Consider the following 24,931-nt stretch of genomic DNA (forward strand, 5'->3'; position numbering starts at 1 on the left):
TGCTAGGGCATTGCTAGGTAATTGCTAGGAGTACAGGTGGTTGCTAAGACTCTGCTACTATGGCTGGTTGTTTGGGTGTTCTGGGTGGTTGCTATGGCATCGCTAAGTTGCTAGGGGTATGGGAGGTTGTTGGGGTGTTTTAGGTAGTTGCAATGGCATTGCTAGGTGGAAGCTAGGGTGTTCTGGGTGGTTGTTAGGGCATTGTTATGTGGTTTTTAGGGGTATGGGTGGTTGCTAGGATGTTCTGGGTGGCTGATAGGCCATTGGTACTGTAGGTGGTTTGCTTGCGGTATGGGTGGTTGCTAGGATGTTCTGGGTGGTTGTAAGGGCATTGCTAGGGGTATGTTTGGTTGCTAGGACGATCTAGGTGGCTGCTAAGGCATTTGGGTGGTTGCAAGGGTATTTTAGTTGGTTGCTATGGCGTTCTGGGTGGTTGCTAGGGTATTTTAGGTGGTTGCTAGGGCGTTCTAGGTGGTTGCTCTCTGGCTCAAGTCAAAAGAGTTCACCTGCTGTATCGGTTCATGCAAAAGCTCATTCCTAGAATGATCAATTCACACTGAGACCATAAACAGTTTTCTCGAGCTCAAGCAGACAGCAGGCAGCACTTTAGACAGGACGGCGTCATATTCAAAGCTGCTGTCCTGCAGTGTCTGGTCTGGTTCACAGGCGGGTCAGACTCTTACATATTGCTGATTTGACTCGAATGGCAGGAGACTCATCGGAGTAGACACTGTTTCCCGCCAGTCCCACAGACTTTACCCGGAATACATACTCTTTATTGGTCTGCAGGCCGTCGACTGTAAACCTGAGCAAAGAAGGAAACCAGTTTCAGTAAGAATATTAGGTTCTCTTACATATCTTAAGGGCACAGTTCACCAAAAAACGAAAATCTGCGGTTAATTTACTCACTCTAAGACTATTCAAGATGTAGGTGACTTTTTTAATTCAGTAGGACAATAAAGAAGGTTTTTAGCTAATATCGTGGTCCTTGGTGATAAATAAAATGTAAGTCAATGGCTACCGGGTCCGGCACTTATGGTTTTTGAGAAAAAAAAATTCAGGATTCTCTCCATATAGTGGACTTCCATGGTGCCCGCGAGTCTGAACCTCCAAAATGCAGTTTAAATGCAGCTTCAAAGGGCTCTAAACGGTCCCAGCCGAGGATTAAGGGTCTTATCTAGCAAAACGATCAGTTCTTTAAAAAAAAAAAAAAAAAAAAAAAAAGACAATTTATATACTTTTCAACCTCAGGCGCTTGTCTTTTCTAGCTCTACGTGTACTCTGTGTATTCCATCTTTTCCAAAGCTAGACAAGAGCATTTGAGGTTAAAAAGTATATATATATATATATATATATTTTTTTTAGAAAATAACCGATTGTTTCGGTAGATAAGACCCTTCTTCCTCGGCTGGGGTCGTTTTGGGCCATTTTATGCTGCATTTAAGCTGCATTTTGGACATTCAATCTCACGGGCACCATAGAAGTCCACTATATGGAGAAAATTCCTCAAAAAACGTTTTTTTATGACTGAAGAGGGGGAGTCATTTATCTGTACATTTTTGTTGGAAGTGAATTTCTCCTTTAATTTTGTATTTCCTGATGAGCTTTTTTGACTCTCAAAGTGCCGGTACCCATTGACTTCCATTTTATGAATCACCAAGGAGCAAAGTTTCAACTAAAAATCTTCTTTACTGCTCGACTGAAGAAAAAAAAAGTCACCTACAGTTTGGATGGTCTGAGAATGAATAAATTAATTATTCCTTTAATTGCTTCTGGAATCTACAGGATGCAAGAAGAGACCTGGTTTTGGTGATGGGCTTATTGTTGATGGTCTTCCACTGTGCACTTCCAACCTCACTGCAGTACAGATAGTATCCCACAATGCCCTCTGTTATTTTGGGCTCCTTCCACTGCAGCAGGACCGAGGTGTTGGTGTCTCGGATGGACAGGACGCCGTGTGGCTTAGCGGGAGCTCCTAAAAGACAGAAAAACAAATACATTTAACTGTATTGTTTTACATACACGCTGAAAAGAAGTGCGCTTAAAGGGACAGTACATCCAAAAATGACAATTCTGTTATCATTTACTCAACCTCCGCTTGTCCCAAACATCTATGTTTTTTTTTTTTTCATAGTATGGAAGTCAATGGCTACCGTCAACTGTTAGGTTACCAAAATTCTTTAAAACATCAAAAGCTCAAAGAAATTCATACAGGTTTGAAATGACATGAGCACTGTTTCTTTAAGAAAATGGTCACCTAGCGGTTGTCCCAGTGAGACGGGTTCGCTGGGAAGAGATGGTTCGCTGATGCCGTACTTGTTGACAGAACGAACACGGTAAATGTATGACTTTCCCTTCTGTTGATCAAACGCAGCAAATCTCGTAGACAGAACTGTCATATCCATACTAGCCAGATGCCAGCTCTCCTTCTCTGTTAGGGACTGAAATACACAATTAAAACAGTCACCTTTACATTAATGAACTGTTATTTATTATTTATCGAAATCAACTTACAGTACATTCAAGCTAAACATTTTGCCTATATGTGTGTTCATTGAATCAAACCTATTTCTGGCTCATTTCTGACTTGTATATTTTTATGTCATTTTATTTCTAAACTATAAATCTGGAGTTGTGGTTTACATACTTTCTGCAAATTATAGTTAAAAAATAAAATTGCATTAAAAATATACAGACCAGAAATCAGATAGAAAAAGGTTTTTGCTAATATGTGTGTGCCTTCAAATTTTCTGCATATTTTTTGTTCTATATATTTTTTTGTATACATAATTTATGCAAGTGCAATTTTATAGTTAATAAAATAAATAAAACTGCTAAAATTAGTTTCGTTAAATTAATAAAATTACATAAAAAATACAGACTAAAAATTAGATACAATTATTAAAAAATAAAATTCTCTTGTTCTATATATTACTTTTTTGTATACATAATTTATGCAAGCGCAATTTTATAGTAAAAAGAATTTAATTGCAAAAATTAGTTTCATTAAATTAATAAAATTACATAAAATACAGACTAAAAATTAGATACAATTATTAAAAAATAAAATTCTTTTGTTTTATATATTACTTTTTTGTATACATAAATTATGCAAGTGCAATTTTATAGAAAAAAATAAAACAGCAAACATTATTTTCATTAAATTAATAAAATGACATAAAAAATAGACAAAAAATTAGATACAAATTAAAAATAAAATTCTTTTGTTTTATATATTTTTTTGTATACATAATTTATGCAAGTGCAATTTTATAGTAAAAAAATAAAATAGCAAAAATTATTTTCATTAAATTAATAAAATGACATAAAAAATAGACAAAAAATTAGATACAAATTAAAAATAAAATTCTTTTGTTCTATATTTTTTTTGTTTACATAATTTATGCAAGTGCAATTTTATAGTAAAAAAAACCCTGTGAAACCTGTGATTTATATATTTTTTCAGGATTCTTTGATTAATAAAATGTTAAAAAGAACAGCATTTATTTAAGATAGAAAAGTTTTCTCACAATATACACTACAGTTCAAAAGTTTGGGGTCAGTACATTTTCTTCTTTTTTTATAAGAAATTATTACTTTTATTCAGCAAGGATGTGTTAAATTGATCAAAAGCGATAGCATAGATTTACATTGTTTAAAAAAGATTTATATTTTAAATAAAAGCTGTTCTTTTTAACTTGTTACTCTTAAAAGAATCCTGAAAAAATAGAATCACAGGCTCCAAAAAATAAATATTAAATCAGTAAATTAGAATGATTTCCGAAAGATCATGTGACTCTTAAGACTTGAGTAACAGCAGCTTTGCATAACAGTAATAAATTATATTTGAAAGTATATTAAAATAAAAGACTAGATGAGAATAAGAGAGTTAAGTCTTACTGATTCCAAACTTTTAAGCGCAAGTGTATAATTTTATTTTTTAACTACAAATTACGCTTGGATGAAGTAGCAAGTCTCCATGAAGATAAAGCACTGCAATATCCTCTATAATAAAACGTGCCCGGTGGTAAATGCGAATTTAAATCTTTTTCATATATATATATATATATATATATATATATATATATATATATATATATGTATTTCTGCCCCCACAATTTCAGATGATCCCGATGAACTAGACAGTTTTATTATGGTGGTTCTTTTAAAAAGTCCAATAAAGTGCATGTCCTGTGGCAGTGTGCGCTTTTCTCCTGCTCATTACAGAGTCAGCGAGCGGCTGGAGCTCTTTTTTGTGCCTCATATTGGACGATACGACGACCTCTGCTCTGTGAACGAATCACTCCAAGCACTTTCACACTATGAGTCACGAACAGATGATCTGAAACTTTCAAACTGCCCTCAGAAACCAAGAAGGATCCTGACCTTTTGGAGCGCTGGAGGCCATGAACATCGGAAACCGAGGAGCTAAACTTTTAAAATGCTTTCTGTGTTAAGCCTGTCGGGTCATTTCATTTGCTCCGTAACATTAACTTTCCAAGCTAATCAAATGTCTGTTTGGATTACTGCTCAGAATTCATGTGATGTAATGCAACTACACTAGAATGCATTTTAATAAACAAAGCTGCAGTTGAATGCCTGCAGGGTTGACAGCTAAACTTCAATGTTCAACAGCGGAGATGATGTAATGCTGAAGAGGAGCAATGCTGCTTGCAACAGCAACTTCATGGTTCGATTCCCAGTGAACAAATATACTGTACAGTGCATTACTTTAAATGTTAGAATAATTATTCATATTATTAATTATTATATTAGGATATGTTTTCATATACTGAACTTATCCAGTGTAGTTGTTGTTGACTAAAACAATTAAAAATAATTTTCAGCAAGTGAAAAAAAAAATTGTGAAATAAAATAGAAAAAATTACACACAAACATGTATATAAACTATAAACATAAAGTAGCAGGTCAATATTAATATCCTCTATTATAGAACAAACTGCACTTGATAAAAATATTTTTTTTACAGATTTTTAAAATAAATAAATAAATAAAATAAAAACAAGAGATAAATAAAATTACTAATACTGAAATAAAACAAAGTAAATAAATAATAAAGCCAAACAAGAAAAAAGAAACAGATAAAATTACAAAAACAAACTAAAATTAAAAAATATTCAGATTCTATGCAAGTGTAGTTAATTTGTAGTTAAAAACAACAACTGTGTATTCCATTAAAAAGTATTGCAATATATTCTATAATAAAACAAATTGCACTTGCATAAAATTGTATTTACTAATTAAATAAGTAAAAAAATATATATAATACCAAAAAACTGCCTTGCCAACTAACTAAAATAAATAAGAATAAGGTAAAGCATTTTTTTTAAAACAAACAAACAAACAAACATAAAATTACTAAAACAAACTAAAATGAAAAGAAATCTGAAAATAAAAAATTAAAACCTAATTCAGAATTAAAAGAAATAAATATTGGATGAAAAATGTAAAACAAAATGTATTGTTGCAATTAACTGAAATAGGTTAAGTCGAATTTGCATTAAATGCATTTGTTTATTTTTTATTTTATTCTTATCTATTTATAAATTAATAGATAAACTTTACAAAAAATGAAAATGAAGCAAAACAGATTTTTTTTTTAATAAAAATGATAAAAATGACAAAAGGACGTAACAAAATAAGTAAAATATAAAATATAATAAAATCTAATTCAAAATGTATCAAAATAAAATGATCAAAAACGTATTTTAAATATAAATATTAATAGTAAACAATTAATTGAATTAACACTATAAGAATAATATAAGATTTATTCATTAATATCCCTTATCCAAAGCAACTTACAACTGTGAAACACAAGCCAACAATCCAGCTCTGTCCAATTAAGTCAGCTTTGGGTTGCTATTTTCTTTTAACGGCCTAAACGTTTTATGCATGGATTGCAAACATGTATGCATCTAGTCTAAAGAAACGATTCGGTCTGCTCAAAGTCACAAATACAAACCAAAGCAACATCTCAGAAAACAAGCAAGTGCTTTGAAGCGGAAAGGAAAGCCATCACATAGCACGGATGAGCTGCATTAAGGTCTCTATGCTTTTAATGAAGTGTTCGCTTTGCACCTGCTGCCGCCCAGAATACAGCATTCGCTGCCTCTAATTAGCCGGATAGTCAAAGTGCAGCGCTAATTTGGCTCGGCGTGTAAAGCCGACGCGAGTGTAAGGCCTGCAGTCGAGGGTAAAAACTACAAGCGCAGGAGCGCAGGACCCTGCAGGGCCGGTCTTAATGAGCTGAACTGCCAAGCAGTGCGTGGGACGAAGGTCAACTCTCACCCGCTCCACGAAGTAGGTGAGAGGCTCTCTGCCCCGCGGATCCGGTTCGGTCCAGCTCAGCACGGCGTAGGTGTCGCTAAGCTCACAAACTCGCACGTCAGTGGGGGGGGACGGCACTCGGATTTGACCTGCGGACAGAAGACAGGAGAGATTGAAGATGGAGCAGAACTTTAGAAACATACAGCATGTAGAATGGAGAAGGAGAGCGAGGGACTCATGGAGAACGGGTAAAGGCATGGTAATGCTACACCAGGGTTGTTATTGTTAACATATCCAAAAAAACCATTTAATTACTTGAAATACAATTAACAGTAACTGAAATAAAGATATAAATTTATAATTTAAAATAATAAAAAATAAAAAATAAAAACAAACATACATAAATATATACATTTAAATCAGTAGGCCATTTGCATGCACAATTCTCTCACAATATTATAACTTTAATCTTGCAATGGATGCGACTTAATTCACATAATTTTAACTTTATTCCCAAAATATTTCACCTTTATTCTCATGTTGCTATGAATTTATTCTCTTTATTTTTATAGATTTTTTTTAAAATATCACGACTTTAATCTCGTAATCTTAGATAAAAAAGAAACCTAAGAGAAAAAATGCATTCTAATGCCCACATCTATCTATCTATCTATCTATCTATCTATATATATATATATATATATATATATATATATATATACACACACACATGCGCACACACACACACACACACACACACACACACACACACAATGTACAAAAAAACATTAACAAAAAAATATTTTCGTTTTTTCTAATTTAAGGAATTATAATAACTAAAACTAAATATACTAAAACTAACAAATAAAAAGTAATAAAAAATTTATTAAACAATATATATATATTCAAGCCCGAAATTATTCATACCCCTGGCATTCATGACTTAAAGTTACTTTTATACAATGAATCAGTGTAATTAGGATGCATGGAGCTTGGACTATTTGGAATGGTATAGAACTTTGGATTTTCCCATAGACTGTGTCAGTTTGCCAAGGGTATGAATTTTTGTTTTTTATGCATTTTTTTATGAATTTTTATGTATGGCTTAGTCTCCAAACTCGATGCTTCTTAAACTAGTTGCACAAATGCAATAGTGAATTTTAATGTTTTTAATGTACAAAAAACTTATAAACCACTAAATTATAGACAAAAATTACCAAAACAATATATGCATAAACAATGCTTCTTAATGCATTTGCAAAACGCATGAAGAGAATATATAATCAATATGAATGCATGGAGGGACAAGAATTTTGATGCAAGGCTTAGTTGCCAAACTAGATGCTTCCTTAACTAAATGCACAAATGCAATAGTGAATTTTAATGTTTTTAATGTACAAAAAACTTATAAACCACTAAATTATAGACAAAAATTACCAAAACAATATATGCATAAACAATGCTTCTTAATGCATTTGCAAAACGCATGAAGAGAATATATAATCAATATGAATGCATGGAGGGACAAGAATTTTGATGCAAGGCTTAGTCACCAAACTAGATGCTTCCTTAACTAAATGCACAAATGCAATAGTGAATTTTAATGTTTTTAATGTACAACAAACTTCTAAACCACTAAATTATAGACAAATATTACCAAAACAAAATATGCCTAAATTATGCTTCTTAATGCATTTTCAATTCAAATCATGAAGAAAATATTTATTATTAATATAAATGCATGGAGGGACAAGCATTTTGATGCATTTTTATGCATGACTTAGTCACCAAACTAGATGCACAAATGCAATAGTGAATTTTAATGTTTTTAATGTACAACAAACTTCTAAACCACTCAATTACAGACAAATATAACCAAAACAAAATATGCATAAACAATGCTTCTTAATGCATTTGCAAGAAGCATGAAGAAAATATATCAATAATATGAATGCATGGAGGGACAGGCATTTTAATGCATTTTTATGTATGGCTTAGTTGCCAAACTAGATGCACAAATGCAATAGTGAATTTTAATGTTTTTAAATGTACAACAAACTTCTAAACCACTAAAGTATAGACAAATATTACCAAAACAAAATATGCATAAATTATGCTTCTTAATGCATTTTCAAAAATCATGAAGAAAATTTATCATTAATATGAGTGCATGGAGGGACAAGCATTTTGATGCATTTTTATGTATGGCTTAGTCACCAAACTAGATGCTTCCTTAACTAAATGCACAAATGCAATAGTGAATTTTAATGGTTTTAATGTACAACAAACTTCTAAACCACTAAATTATAGACAAATATTACCAAAACAAAATATGCCTAAATTATGCTTCTTAATGCATTTTCAATTCAAATCATGAAGAAAATATTTATTATTAATATAAATGCATGGAGGGACAAGCATTTTGATGCATTTTTATGTACGACTTAGTCACCAAACTAGATGCACAAATGCAATAGTGAATTTTAATGTTTTTAATGTATAACAAACTTCTAAACCACTCAATTATAGACAAATATTACCAAAACAAAATATGCCTAAACAATGCTTCTTAATGCATTTGCAAGAAGCATGAAGAAAATATATCAATAATATGAATGCATGGAGTGACAGGCATTTTGATGCATTTTTATGTATGGCTTAGTCACCAAACTAGATGCACAAATGCAATAGTGAATTTTAATGTTTTTAAATGTACAACAAACTTATAAACCACTAAAGTATAGACAAATATTACCAAAACAAAATATGCATAAATTATGCTTCTTAATGCATTTTCAAAAATCATGAAGAAAATGTATCATTAATATGAATGCATGGAGGGACAAGCATTTTGATGCATTTTTATGTATGGTTTAGTCGCCAAACTAAATGCTTCCTTAAAAGGCAACTATGTAGATCACAAACAGGCAGCTTACTAGGGTTTGGAACAGAGCTAATTTATTTAGTTATGATTATGTCTGCAGTGTGGATTACAATTAAACAACTGGTTTGCATTGGGCAACATTTTGCTGCTCCTCTATAAGTTTCTATGCATGAATGCAAAACACACACAGCAGTGCTGGTATAAAAGAGCAGGTTCATGTGGGCTCTTTCCAGCTCCTCATAATGGCCCATGAGTCCCTGGTGTTGCCATGGCAGTTAGCAGCACAGCACACATCATTTAAATCTTTAAGCTTCAGAGACATATCATCATCTTTTTAATGCTGAGAGCCAATAAAACTGCCTCGCTCTTTATAGGTATTGCCATACCGGGAAGCGCAGACCACCTGCGAATGCTTTATATGAGATCTGCCCTCTGAAACAGAGCAGATTTATCATCATAACTGTCTGAGTCGTAAATTTTTTAGGGTGGTTAATTCGTGAAAAAGAAATACGTCTGAAACGTGACAGCAGGAGCAACAAATCAACAGTTTAAGGGTGAATCTCATGAACTTTCAAGAACACATGCACATTACCTTAAAAAAAAAAACTGAAATATTAAAAAATATTTTGCATTAAGAAAATAAAGTGTTGTGAAATTATATATATATATATATATATATATATATATATATATATATATATATATATATGACAATCTAAGAACATTTTTCCCCTAAATTTTCATTTAAATATAAATAAAAAATATATACATTTTTTATTTTATTTGTATTTTTGTCATTTTTATTTTACATTTAAACAGCTTTAATTAATATTTATTTCAGTTTTAGTTAAATAGTAATATTAGAATACTGATGTACTATGATAGTTTTTATTATTTTGCATTCACATTTATGTTTATATTTTTCAGTTTTCATTTCTCTGTTAGTTTTAGTATTTTTTTATATATATTTTTAATTAATATTTATTTTAGTTTTAGTTTTTTTAGTACTTAAAGTTTCCCTTAAATTCTCATTTAAGCAATGTATCCTGCAAGGTTATTATCGTTAACCAAAACCACAAAAAACATTTTCATTACCTGAAATAAATGGTCACTGAAATAAAATAAAATATATAAAAAAAATCAGTTGCCAAGGCAAAATTTCACATATTTATTTAGTTTAACTTTTAGTACTAAAAAAACTGAAATAATTATGAATAAAACTACATTTTTAATAAAAATGACAAAAACAGACAAAATTACTAAAACTTTTAGTTAAAGTAAAATGAAAACTGAAAATATAAACATAAATGTGAATTCAAAATAATAGTTAAAAACTACAAAATTGCATCAGTGATACATAAATAACACTGGCATCCTAAAATTATAATATTTAATAACATTATATATTTTTTCATCTATTCTTAAATTCTCATTGTTCTTATGTGTGAATCTTATTGGATTCTCATTACCACAATATATTTATTATTTTTAATTAAAATAGATGCCAGCCCAATATATACAACCCTGTTATTTAGGTACAGGTAGTTAAATTATTATTTTTTTTTTTTTGCATTGCATTGCATTAATTAAAATTAAAGAAGTAAGTTTCATAATATTTTTTTTTTTTTAGCATGGAAATCTTACTATTAACCATATATATTTTTTTACCTTAAATTCTTATTTATGCAATGTATCTTGCAAGGGTATTATTGTTAACTAAAACTAAAACACACTTTCTTTACTATACTAAAATACCTTTTTTCTCTTCTTAAATGGGACTTGTTTCTTGTTCTTGACCATTTTTGTGAGATTCAACCCTACAGTGTGACTTGATGCAATGAAACATCACATGATAAAGGCCATCTCTCCCATGTACAGTAAATCTGTGAGCGCAGAAGCTTGTATTTCTTCTTATCTCTCCACCCGACTGCAACAATTTGAACCCATGAGCGCTGTGATCTACTCACCCTCCAGCTGGTCCTTGGTGATCACTATCTCTCTCCCGCGCTCCACCTTCACCACTGACAGAAATAGAGAGATGAGAAGAGATCAGGAGATCAGAGATACAGATGGATGCTGCCAGTATTTTTGAAGAGACTTGCTTTAGAATTCATGTAGATGTTTATACCCATAGTCCTGCTGGGCTCCATGGGGTCAGAGGTCAGGACGGGGTCAGTGGGTTTAGACGGGCGGCCCATGCCTGCCTGATTGACTGCACACACGCGGAACTGGTACATTGTGCTTTCCTTCAGTCCCATGACAGGAAAATGACACTCCTTCTGGACCACATCATTACAGCGTTCCCACTTCCCAACACCGATGTCACACCTAAACAAGAGAGAAGAGACTGTGACGTAAGAGCATTTTTAACATAATAAAGCATCAGACTAATGATATGCATTTATTGCAGCTTTATTAGTAGCAGTGGTTGCCATTGAATTCAATCAGAACATCTTAGCAATTACCTGGCAACACCATAACAACCACTCAAGCTACATAATGCATTAAGAACTACTTAAACTTTTGAGCTTCCCATAGCAACACCCTAGCAACCACTCAGCACACTCAAACAACTGCATAATGCATTATCTACCACTCTGAACTTTGGAGTGTCTCCTTAGCAACACCCTAGCAACCACTCAGAACACTCAATTAACATAATGCATTAAAAACCACTCTGAACATTTGAGTTTCTCCTTAGCAACGTCCTAGCAACCACACTAACACCCAAGCAACAACATAATGCATTAAAGACTACTTTAAACTTTTGAGCATCTCAGCAACACCCTGGCAACCACTCAGAACACTTAAGTGACACCATAATGCACAAAAACACTTCAAACCTTTGAGAATCTCCTTAGCAACGCCTTAGCAGCCCTTCAACACACTCAAGCAACAGCATAATGCATACACTACTCTTAACTTTTAAGAATCTTCTTGGCAACACCCTAGCAACCACTCAGAACACTTAACAGCATAACAATGCATTCAAATCCACTACAAACGTTTAAGCATCTCCTTAGCAACGCTCTAGCAACCACTCAGAATACCCAAGCAACAACATAATGCATTAAAAACCAATCTGTACTTTTGAGCATCTACTTAGCAACGCCCTAGCAACCACTCAAAACTCACAACAGCATAACAATGCTTTAGAAACCACTAACTTTTGAGCACTTTTAAATTGCAGTAAAGACCTCTCAGAACTTTGCAACCCATAGCATTGTGCTAGCAAACAATAAATAAAAATAAAAATAAAAAACAATAAAAAACACTCACAACCTTGCAACGCCCTAGCAACCACTCAGAAGACCTTACCAACAGCTTAACAATACAATAAAAAACACTCAGAACATTGCAACATCCTAGTAACCTCTCAGAAGACCCTAGAAACAGCCCAACAATACAATAAAACCCACTCAGAACATTGCAACACACTAGCAACCACTCAATACACCCTAGCAACAACCCTACAAATAAAGACCATTGAACTTTGCACCCCTAGCAACGCCCTAGCAACCATTCAGAAGACCCTAGTAACAGCCTAGCAAAACATAAAAAACACTCAGAACTTTGCTACCCCTAACATTGTGCTAGCAACCACTCAGAAGACCTTACCAAAAACCTAACATAACAATAAAAAAAACATTCAAAACATTGCAACCCCTAGCAACGCCCTATCAACCATTTAGAAGACCCTAGCAACCACCCAACATTATAATACAGACCACAGAACATTGCAACCCCTAGCAACACCCTAGCAACCATTTAGAAGACCCCAGCAACAGCCCAGCAATGCATTAAAGGCCACTCAGAACTTTGCACCTCCTAGCAATGCCTTAGCAACCACTCAGAAAACCCTAGCAACAGCCTAGCAATACAATAAAAACCACTAAGAACTTTGCAACCCCTAGCAACCATTCAGAACACCATTCAAACAGCAAAGTTTTAAAAACCACTCAGAACTTTGCACCCCTATCAACGCTATAGCAACCACTCAGAAGACCCTAGCAACAACATAGCACTGCAGTAAAGACCTCTCAGAACTTTGTAACCCCTAGTAGCAACTCAGCACACCCTAGCAACAACCTAACAATACATTAAAACCCACTCAGAACATTGCAACCCTTAGCAACCCCCTAGCAACCATTATGAACAATCAAGCAACAGCATAGCAATGCATACTACCCCCTAGCAACCATTCGGACTGCCATCTGAAACAAGTTAAAGTAATTTCTGTAATTCTAATGCATCTTTAACTTCGAATGTATCTTTATGATCAGAGTTTTATCTATTTTTGCCTAAGATTCAGTCAAAACAAACAAGCATACTTATAATAAATGTCATTCTGATTCTTAAAGCACAAAAAGGACAAACCAAGTGTTATATTCAGAAATGCAGTCAACTTTTCACTCAAACTCTTATACTTATTATACTTCGTAATGAAAAAATAATTGTATAAAATCAGGCAAAACAGCAGCATTTTCACTGCTGATCTCAGACTTTTGGACTCCATAAGTGTGCATAATAAGATGCAATTATCTGCAAAAATTAAACGCAAGCCAACTAGACAAAAACTGGCAGAACACTGTAGAGTAAAGGAGCATGTTGCTAGGAGACAGGAAGGTTAGGCACTCGTTCTCTCTCACCATGATGTCTTTCATTTCAAGTTTTATCCCTAGAAACAGCCAGAAGCTACTTGATCTCTCTCAAGATGAGAGCTCATGAGAGCAACCGTCAGAAGAACATCACGGATCATGCTTCACCTCTCTATGAAGTAACCCTGTACAGCGGCGGCTCCGTCTGCGCTGGGAGGAATCCATGAGAGGAACACATAATCTCGGTTCACATCTGAACACTCCAGCTGTAGAGGAGAACCTGGAGCTCCCACCACCACCGCAGGTCCATCTACACACACACACACACACACACACACACACACACACACACACACAGAGAAAAAGAAGCATATAGCAATGAGCATAAATGTTCCTGTTTTTCAGAGGTTTTTCCTAAGAAAAGGCCCTTGTAATCTCAGAGACTGTGCTCAGATTTGACAAGATAACAACATTTGCAGTCAAAAGATCTCAATATGAGCTCATCAATTTCTTTATATATATATATACAGACCACAGAACATATATATATAGTCTGAAGTGTTATTTTAGTATTATTTATTTTTTATAATATAGAATATATTAATATTTTGAATTAGATTTTATGTCACTCTAGTATAATTTATATTATAGTATTTATTTATATAGATTTCTTTAAATGTAAAAGTTTTAGTAATTTTGGTATGTGCTTCAGTCATTTTTTGTTTTTAAATAAAAATAAAATGTTTTTATAAAGCTATTTTCTTTGACTTTTTATTAACTATTTTTACTGTTACTTTTATTTTATTTACATTTATATTAGTTTTCATCTAATATTTTATTTCAAGTTTTTTTATTACTGGTTTTCTAAAAATAAAACAATAAAAGTCAACAAAAAAATTGTGTCAATTTATATTTATAATAAAAAACAGCAATAATTGGAAATATGTTCATTTACATGTTTTAAAGTTTTTTATTTTATCTAATATTTATGTTTTATTTTATTTCAGCTTTATTTCAGATACTGCAAACAATTTCTAATGTTTCAATGTAAGATAACAAAAACAAAATAATAATAATAATAATAATAATAATAACAACAACAACTGGGAAATACATTATTTTTTATTTACATTTTTGAAAGTTTAAATGTTTAATGTAATATTTATATTTTATCTAATATGTATGTTTTATGTCATTTTAGCTTTATTTCAAATAGCATTTTTTTTAATGTTTTAATTTCATAATAACAAAATTGTCAATCATGATTTTTTTTATTTTGTAATAATGATAAAATAATAATAATAAGAAAAACTGGGAAATACATTAATTTTTAGTTACATTTTTAAGTTTAAGTGATTCATGTAACATTTATATTTTATTTCACCTTTGTTTTAATTACAAAAAAATGCTTTTCATTTCAATTTCATTTCAGTACTTCTACTTTAACTTATTTATTTCAATTATTTTATTTGTATCTATGTTTAGTTTTTTAATTTAGTTCAGTTATTTTATTTGTATTTGTAGTTAGTTTTTTCATCTAATATTTATATTTTATTCCAGGTTTATTTTTTTAATTACTGATTTTCTAAAAAAAAAAAAAAAAAAAAAAAACAACAACAACCCAGAAACAATAATAATAAAAGTTATCAATAAAAAATCATTTACCTACATTTTTATTTATAATACAAATGCAACAGCTGTTTTATATTTTATCAAATATGTATGTTTTATTTTATTTCAGCTTTTTTTGAAATACCAAAAACAATTTTTAATGTTATAATTTGATAACAATAACACAACTGTCAAACATGTTTTTTATTTCTTAATACTAATAAACTTTGAAATCACCTTTATTTCACCTTTATTTTAATTATCCAAAAACATTTTTTGAATTGTTTTAGTTAACAGCAACTAAAGTGTCATTCATGTCTATTCTTAACAAAAATAAATAATTAATCAGAAACCCCATTAGGCTTCCCCGAACTATTAATGAGAGGCCTCTGAAAAATATATTCTCTCTCTGCAGCACAGTTAAACTTCAGCAAGTTTCTTAGAAGAGGACCGCTGCAGGGCTTTTCTCGCTCTTATTTGTTTAATCGCCACCAACAAGGATGAAACAGACTCATAAGAGCAACCTCTGGCTCCTTCCTGTTACCTGGCACATTTGTAATGCAAATTTGTCTCTGAGATTAAGCGAGGACGTCACGCGCAGCAGAGTGAACCTCGCTTTCTAATTACTACACTGCAGGCTTACAGAGCGGCCCACTTCCTTTAATGAGACAGGAAATTCAATTGCCGTCCTCGTCTTGCTTTTAAGGACTTACGCTGACAGGGGAACTCTGCTCTGGGAAGAACATCACAGATTCATGAGAATTATGCCTCTGATGAGTTCAAGTTTTACATCGCCTAATTAGGAGAGACAGGCCGCAATTGTGACACACTAAACTTCTTCAATCGCCAATAACCTGGAGTGATGACACCCAACAAATGATCAGTCAAGCTCTTTCTTGCTCTGCCTGAGAGCATAAAAACTGGTTTGATGACATTAAAGTGATTTTTTTTCTAGATGTTAAGTACTTTTCTGAAGCCTTTCAAGTTAAAACTGATCTATTTTATACAGAAGCCCATTTTTGCCACTGAATAAAAAATATTGCAATTACAAGTGGCATGTTATAGTTGGAATTGCACTATTTAAAGTCGCAACTGCGTCATTCTCACAATTCCAGTATTATATTGCAATTTGTACTTTTTCCCACCTTTCTGAATTTTTTCTCTCAATTGCGAGTTTACAACTCAAAAAGCAATTTTGACTTTATAACGAGCAAATGCAAGTTTATACCTCACAATTCTGAAAAAAGAAATTCTGAGATATTAACTTGCAAGAAAAAAGTCAGAATTGCAAGACAAACTGGTACAGTAATTGCAAGAAAAAGACAGGTTTGCAAAACATAAAGTTGCAATTGCAAGAAAAAAAATTCTGACTTGTGAGAAAAAAATACAGAATTGCCAGATATAAACTCGCAACTGAATGAAAAAGTCAGATTTGCAAGAAAAAAGACAGATAAACTTGCATTTTTGCAAATATAAACTATTGTTTATGTAACTGGCAATTGCGAGGATATGTCAGACTTGCAGATTCTGAACTACGTGAAAAGAGACATATTTATTTGCAAGACATAAACTGGCACCTGCGAGACAAAAGAATTGTAATTGTGAGAAAAAAAAACTGATTTGCGAGATATCAACTCAAATATGCAAGAAAAAAGACAGAATTGGGAGATATACACTTACAATTGTGAGACAAAAGTCAATTACAAAAAAAAATTCTGGACTGTGAGAAAGTCAGATTTGCGAGATATAAAGTTGCATTTTTGTAAATATAAACTATTGTTTATATGACTGGCAATTGCAAGGATATGTCAGATTTGCAGATTCTGAACTACGAGAAAAGAGTCACATTTGCGAGACAAAAGTCAGAATTGTAATTGCGAGAAAAAAAATCTGATTTGCGAGCTATAAACTAGTATTTGTAAGAAAAAAGTCAGAATTGTAAGATATAAGCTGATTTGCGAGATGTAAACTCACATTTGCGAGAAAAGTCAAAATTGCGAGATATAAACCAGCAATTGCGAAAATGTCAGATTTGCAGATATAAACTCATGATGCAGATATAAATTCTGAACTGCAAGAAAAAAAAGTCAAATTTGTGAGATATAAACCGGCATTGCAAGACAAAATTCAGAATTGTAAGATATAAACTCGTACTTGCAAGAAAAAATCTGATTCATGAGATATAAACTCGCAGTTGTGAAGAAAAGTCAGAATTGCAAAAATAAAATCAAAATTACAAAGTATGAATTTGCAACTGCAAAACAAAATGTAGAATTATGAGATATAAACTTGCAAATGTAAGTCAGATTTGTGAGAAATAAACTGGCAGTTGCAAGAAAAAAGTCAAAATTGCAAGATACAAACTGGCAACTGAATTGCGAAAATAAAAGTAGAATTACAAAGTATAAACTCAAAATTGCGAAAATTTCAGAATTGCCTGAAAAAAAGTCAGAATTGTGAAATATAAACTCACAATTGCGAAAAAAAAATTCTGAATTGCAAGATTGTGAGGAAAGAGCAGATTTGTGCCATATAAATTTGCAATTGTGAGAAAAAGGTCAGAATTGCAAAAATAAAATCAGAATTGCAAAGTATAAAAAATAAAATAAAATACAGAGTTGGGAGAAAAAAAGTTCAGAATTGGGAGTAAAAAATGTGCAATTATCTTTTTTATTTTTTAAACAGTGGGAAAACAGGCTTTCGTTATTTTATCTCTAGATTGAAGTTATAAACTTTCTATGGCAGATTCAGGGTGATTGTAACAGTAGTTGTGAAAAAAATTGCATAACACTTTAAATTTCAATATCTAAAACAATAAGAGTATATGAAAATCTGACCTTTAACATAGACATAGGCGCTGTGCTCAACGCTCCCGTCCCAGGTGCGCAGACGGACACTGTACAGGCCTTCGTGTTCCTTGTGCACTCTCTTCAGGGTGAGACTGGCAGATCGCTGACCCGTCTGCAGCTCCACACGACTGGATTGACGCAACACTTGCCCTGAGCAGATGTTATGTCACATGCAGTTAATACAGTGTTTTGGCCAGATTGTGGCACTTGGAATTGTTGTACTATACTCTCTAATAAGATAAAATGTTTCTTTGGAATAAAGCATCTACTATTGTAAACATACAATTTCATTTGTATATTAGATTCAAAATGTCTTTCCATTAGATATAAAATTCCAGTGTCTCACCATCTCTGTACCAGACCACATCCTGTTGGAACGGCAATAAAGCTGAGGTGAAACTACACTGCAGAACCAAATCATCACCTTCTTTCACAAATGTTGGAGGAAAGGTGGAGGCCAGCTGAGCGTCAGGCTCTGGAACTGGGACTAAGATGAGAAAGTACAGGAAAAGTGAGCATAATTCATTAAAGCAATAAGACCCAAGAAGCCATGGTTTACAGAGAATTTACAATAGCTAAGGGGCGCTTTAACCCGCAAAGCAAAAAGTAGAAAAAGTATAAAGTCTAAAAGCAATCCAACTCCACAGTAAAACTACGGACTTGGCAACACTGGGGAGGGATGTGGTCTCAAAATTAAAGTTGAATGAAACAAACATAATGCCAGCAGGGATCACTCTTACTTCATTAAATAAACACGCGCACACACAACAACGTTTCTCCAGCATTAGAAGAGCTTCTTTAATCACTTTAACCCGTGCAAAAGTAGTCCATTTCCGAAGTAAAATCACAGACTTGGTAACAATTTGACTGGAGAAGGTTGTGGTCTCCAAATGAAAGGTAAATGATGCAAACATAATGCCAGCAGGGTTTTTTGCTGAAATACATAATAGACAGTATAGTGGCAAGACATACAGTGATGTGAAAAAGTGGGTTTTTTTGTTTTGTTTTTTTTGCATGTTTGTCACACTTTAATGTTTCAGATCATCAAACTAATTTAAATACTAATTAAAGACAACACAAGTAAACACAACAGGTAAAAGTGTTTGCCCCCTAAACTTAATAACTGGTTGGGCCACCCTTAGCAGCAACAACTGCAATCAAGCGTTTGCGATAACTTGCAGTGAGTCTGTTACAGCGCTGTGCAGGAATTTTGTCCCATTCATCTTGGCAGAATTGTTGTATTTCTTCCACATTGGAGGGTTTTTGAGCATGAACCACCCTTTTAAGGTCATGTCACAGCATCTCAATAGGATTCAGGTCAGGACTTTGACTAGGCCACTCCAAAGTCTTCATTTTGTTTTTCTTCAGCCATTCAGAGGTGGATTTGCTGGTGTGTTTTGGATCATTGTCCTGCTGCAGAACCCAAGTTCGCTTCAGCTTGAGGTCACCAACAGATGGCCGAACATTGTCCTTCAGGATTTTTTGGTAGACAGCAGAATTTATGGTTCCATTTATCACAGCAATTCTTCCAGGTCCAGAAGCAGCAAACCAGCCGCAGACCATCACGCCACCACAACCATATTTTACTGTTGGTATGATGTTCTTTTTCTGAAATGCTGTGTTACTTTTATGCCAGATGTAATGGGACACACACCTTCCAAAAAGTTCAACTTTTGTTGTGTCAGTCCACAGAGTATTTCCCCAAAAGTCTTGGGGATCATCAAGATGTGTTCTGGCAAAACTGAGATGAGCCTTTATGTTCTTTTTGCTCAGCAGTGGTTTTCCTCTTGAAATTCTGGCATGCAGGCCATTTTTCCCCAGTCTCTTTCTTACGGTGTGTTCACACGGGGCGTCAGCGTCAACGCTTGACGGAAGGCGTGGCTGAAGTTTGGCACTGACGCCATGGTCATAGCAGCGTCAGCCAATGAAATTAGACAGGAACTCAACAACAACTGCCACCTCCTTCCACGCCTGGTCTCTCCGGTATGAATCCCAGTACATAAAAAGCAATTGGTCATATAGGACTGGGTGATTGCCCAACGCAATAATGAGTTTCTCCTCCATTTTAAAATTTATCCTCAGTTTGCTGCTCTTGAACAGGGTGAACGTGATTGGCTGCCGCCTGGCTACTGTATTTGCATAGAGCGATCCTGATCGGCTGACGCATCCGTCGGCGGCGCTTCACTGGTTTTGCTCGCGGCAGAAGTTGAAAAATTCAACGCCAGTGAATCGCCGCCAACGGATCCACAATTCTTTTCGGCAACGCTTGACGTCACCCATTCAAAGTCAATGGGAAGCGTTGACGCTGACGCCCCGTGAGGCAAGAGACTCCTGCAGTTCTTTAGATGTTGTTGTGGGGTCAATTGTGACCTCTTGGATGAGTCGCCGCTGCACTCTTGGGGTAATTTTGGTCGGCCGGCCGCTCCTGGGAAGGTTCACCACTGTTCCATGTTTTGGCCATTTGTGGATAATGGCTCTCACTGTGGTTTGCTGGAGTCCCAAAGCTTTACGGTGTGTTCACACGGGGCGTAAGCGTCAACGCTTAACGGAAGGCGTGGCTGACGTTTATGGTCATAGCAGCGTCAGCCAATGAAATGCTGCTCTTGAACAGGATGAACGTGATTGGCTGCCGCCTGGCCACTGTATTTGCATAGAGCGATCTGATTGGCTGATGCGGCGCTTCACTGGCGTTGCTCGCGGCAGAAGTTGAAAATTTCTCAACTTCTGCTGCGAGCAACGCGAGTGAAGCGCCGCCGACGGATCCACAATTCCTTTCGGCAAAGCTTGACGTCACCCATTCAAAGTCAATGGGAAGCGTTGACGCTTGCGCCCCGTGTGAACACACCGTTAGAAATGGCTTTATAACCTTTTCCAGACTGATAGATCTCAATTACTTTCTTTCTCACATGTTCCTGAATTTCTTTGGATCTCAACATGATGTGTAGCTTTTGAGGATCTTTTGGTCTACTTCAGTTTGTCAGGCAGGTCCTATTTAAGCGATTTCTTGATTGCGAACAGGTGTGGCAGTAATCAGGCCTGGGTGTGGCTAGAGAAACTGAACTCAGGCGTGATGAACCACAGTTATGTTTTTACCTTCATATAAAAAAACCTTCATTTAAAAACTGCATGTTGTGTTTGTGTTATCTTTGATTAATATTTAAATTAGTTTGATGATCTGAAACATTAGAGTGTGACAAACATCTCAGAAACAAATCAGAAAGGGGGCCAATACTTTCCCACCACTGTACTGATGTAATGAGGTCAAAGGTGTGTGTATATAGAGTGATTTACAATGGTTTCGAATGTGGCTCAACCAATCAGAATCAAGGACTGGATCTATATGTTTCACAATATTTAATTTAGTATTTAATAGACATCACCACAGTTATGTAGCACACACATAGTGTCTCCCCTTGAATTTCCAATAAAAATCATACACTGTTGCATTTCTCTGATATAAAACTACTCATACACACCGCCCACTTCTACCTCAAATTCAAAATGAAAAAACAAAGCTTTGCTGGCACAGTTACAGGAATCAAGTCTTTAATGTTTCAATTCGGTCACTTTTAATTACATTTATGAAGCGACAGGCAGTAAGTAGCTTTTGTTCGTGTTCTTCTTGCCTTCGGCAGGCAGTGAAAATGAACGTAAGAGAGGACTCAATTAAGGCATACGTTGTACGTGCGGGAAAAAAATCACTGGAGTGTAATAGAAAAACTGTTCCATTTTCCTTTGCAGTTTCCATTCCTGCCAAACAGCGACGAAAACCATCCCAAGGACGAGGACAAATATTAGTGTAATGAGACAAATGCCACGGCCCCACACAGGGGACGTCACAGAGGGCCGGTGTTGACGATGTCTGAGAAGACGTGCTATTTGTTTAGCTATCGTTCTCGCTGACGGAACTGGGAATTGAGGCCATACGCAATTGGAAGTGATGGAAGTGATTCGACAACACAATTCAACAATGCCTTCAAATGAATTGTGATGTTCTCTCATATCAGCAGAAGGGCTGTAATGGGAATTCAGATTTGTTTGAAAACACTGTAGCTAGATTGGATGGAGTAATGAAGTCGTTTTTGGTCTAAATGCGCGCTGGGCTGCAATAATACATGACAATGTGTGTTTGCATGCAAAACTCACTGATACTCAAGCATGCATTTTTCCTGATGACTGTTAAAATTATTGTGCATTAAATATTTTGCATTAAGAAGTGCAAAGTCACTCACTAGGCGTCCACGAGCGCTTCAGTTTGGCCTCGGCCCCTTCATGTGCTGCAAATGGAAGAATAATGGAAGAACAAGGTTTAAACTTGAAGAATTTGGTGTTGCTACACAAAGGTTTCATTAACGCAGCCATAGAATCATCAGACTTCATTGTGCACCTTATATAACACTAAAGACTGCATTGATGAATCTGTAGCATTTTAGACCTGGAACAAGTCAAGCAATCAGCTAAATAACATGATGAAGAGCCACTCACAGTTGACTATCAATTTGGCGCTGGACGTCGCCTCCCCTAGGGAACTTTTTGCAATAACCTTGTATTCGCCAGCATCTTCAGCAGAACATCTGAAAAGAGAGAAATAAAGCTAAATTAGACAGTGGACACAAGGTTCAATCTGTTCTGAATGTATTTAAGTGAATTAAAAACAATCAGCCATTTATCAAACATCCACTTTTAATTGTATGGAAGACAGAAGCTCATTCACCTTGTTTCAAGGAAGAAATAAAATGGGTTTAGTTTTTTGGTCACTAAAACCATTAAAACATTTGAAACATTAAAACATTCAAACCTTTTTTATTTATTTATTCTTAGACTAAGATAAAGATGTCTTTCAGGCAGTAGAATTGTAATTCGCTCTCGCTTTCCTAGACTTTTGTTCAAATGTATTAATTTATGTATTTATATTCTAATCTGAGAATGAACTTTTAAAGGCGCTATACAAAATAAAAGTATTTTTATATGTTTTATCTGTATCTTATATTATATATGTTTATCTTTCAAATAATAGAATTGCTATTTTATTGTTTTGTCTTATTTTTTGTTGTGAATTCAACATAAAAGTTTTAACAAATTAAATTTAATTATTTATTTATTAAAAAAATATTTATGAACTATCAATCTGGCAGATTTAGAGTTAGCCTAAATCTAGCCTTAAAATAACAAAAATAATAATAAATATTTTATTTCAGCTAGACAACATCGCATTTTTGTTTAATTTAATTTGAAGTAAACTAAAACTGAATTAAAAACTAATAAACACTATATATCTATTCAGATATTTTTTCTTTTATCCAAAGTACGGCAAAAACAGTGCAATCCTGAAATATTTTTACTTTTTAAAATAACTGTTTTCTATTTCAATATATTTTAAAATTTAATTTATTGATGTGATTTCAAAGCTACATTTTTAGAATTGTTACTCTAGTATCAATTCTACAGACATCATTCTAACATTCTGATTTGCTGCTCAAAAAACATTTATTATTATTATTATGTTGAAAACAGCAGAGTAGAATTATTCAGGTTTTTTTGATGAATAGAAAGTTCAAAAGAACAGCATTTATCTGTAACATTATACCGTAAATGACTTTACCATAACTTGTGATCGATTTAAAGCATCCTCGCTAAATAAAAGTATTAATTTCTATAAGCTCTTTCCAAAAAACAACTAATGAATAAATGAAAAAAAAAAAACATACTGACTCCAAGCTTTTGAATGGTACAGTGCATAATGTTACAAAAGCTTTTTATTTCAGATAAATGTTGATCTTTTTATTCATCAAAGAATCCTGAACTCACCCGTTTTAAATATTGACAATACTAATAATAAAAAAAATGTTTCTTTGACAGCAAATCAGAATATTAGAATGAATTCTGAAGGATCATGTGACAATGAAGACTGGAGTAATGATGATAAAAATTCTGTTTTGATCACAGAAATAAATTACATTTTAAAATAGATTCAGATAGAAAGCAGTTATTTTAAATAGTAAAAATATTTCACAATTTTACTGTTTTTGCTGTATTTTAAATCAAATAAATGCAGGCTGGGTGAGCAGAAGAGACTTCTTTAAAAAAAAAACGTGACAAATCTTGACTGGTAGTGTATTTAACAAAATATTAATAAAAATAACATAATAAATAGGAAAAAAATAAGTGAATATAATTACAAAAAATATATATCTTTTACCTCCTGATCTCTAAAACGTTGAGGCCGAACTTCTGCGTCAGTTTGTAGTTCCACGGCAGAGCTCCTCGGAGAGGAACGTCATCCTTATACCTGTCGACAACATTCACACTCTGCTATGATGGATGTCTGTCTTTGGAGATTTAGGCTCCTTTATTTTGGAGAAACAGGCTTGCTGAGACTCTCACCATGTGATGCTGGGAGTCGGACAGCCCTGAACCGAACAGGACAGTTTGACGTCCATCCCGGCCCACACAGTGTGAGGTCTCAGCGGGATGGGGAAATCAGGAGCCTTCATGCTCAAATCCTCAATATACTTCATGTGCAATGAGGATTTTCTCTCCGCCTGAAGAATAACAAACAGTTCTGTCATCATTTACTTACTCTGATGTAATGCCAAAGACATCCAAAAATCACTTACATTTTAGTACTATTTTGGATACTATTATAGTTATGTTGTGAATTAATTAATAATTAATATATTCATTCATTTATTTATTTT

General features: G+C 33.9%; 1 protein-coding gene across 1 annotated transcript in view; it reads right to left on the reverse strand.

The window, feature by feature from the left end:
• The window catches only part of LOC141342475 (myomesin-3-like), an 80,937-nt gene that overhangs the window by 37,373 nt on the left and 18,633 nt on the right, over window positions 1-24,931 (reverse strand). The window contains exons 6-18 of the mRNA XM_073846930.1: window positions 24,618-24,775; window positions 24,433-24,522; window positions 22,719-22,807; window positions 22,466-22,510; window positions 18,580-18,714; window positions 18,222-18,383; window positions 13,942-14,083; window positions 11,304-11,503; window positions 11,143-11,196; window positions 6,313-6,440; window positions 2,258-2,441; window positions 1,801-1,975; window positions 684-805 (exon numbers count right to left, since the gene is read on the reverse strand). Of these exons, the coding sequence (XP_073703031.1) occupies window positions 684-805; window positions 1,801-1,975; window positions 2,258-2,441; window positions 6,313-6,440; window positions 11,143-11,196; window positions 11,304-11,503; window positions 13,942-14,083; window positions 18,222-18,383; window positions 18,580-18,714; window positions 22,466-22,510; window positions 22,719-22,807; window positions 24,433-24,522; window positions 24,618-24,775 (1,684 nt within the window). The remainder of the gene's footprint in view (window positions 1-683; window positions 806-1,800; window positions 1,976-2,257; window positions 2,442-6,312; window positions 6,441-11,142; window positions 11,197-11,303; window positions 11,504-13,941; window positions 14,084-18,221; window positions 18,384-18,579; window positions 18,715-22,465; window positions 22,511-22,718; window positions 22,808-24,432; window positions 24,523-24,617; window positions 24,776-24,931) is intronic.

The sequence above is a fragment of the Garra rufa genome, chromosome 9, assembly GCF_049309525.1.
Source record: "Garra rufa chromosome 9, GarRuf1.0, whole genome shotgun sequence".
NCBI classification, from domain to species: Eukaryota; Metazoa; Chordata; class Actinopteri; order Cypriniformes; family Cyprinidae; genus Garra; species Garra rufa.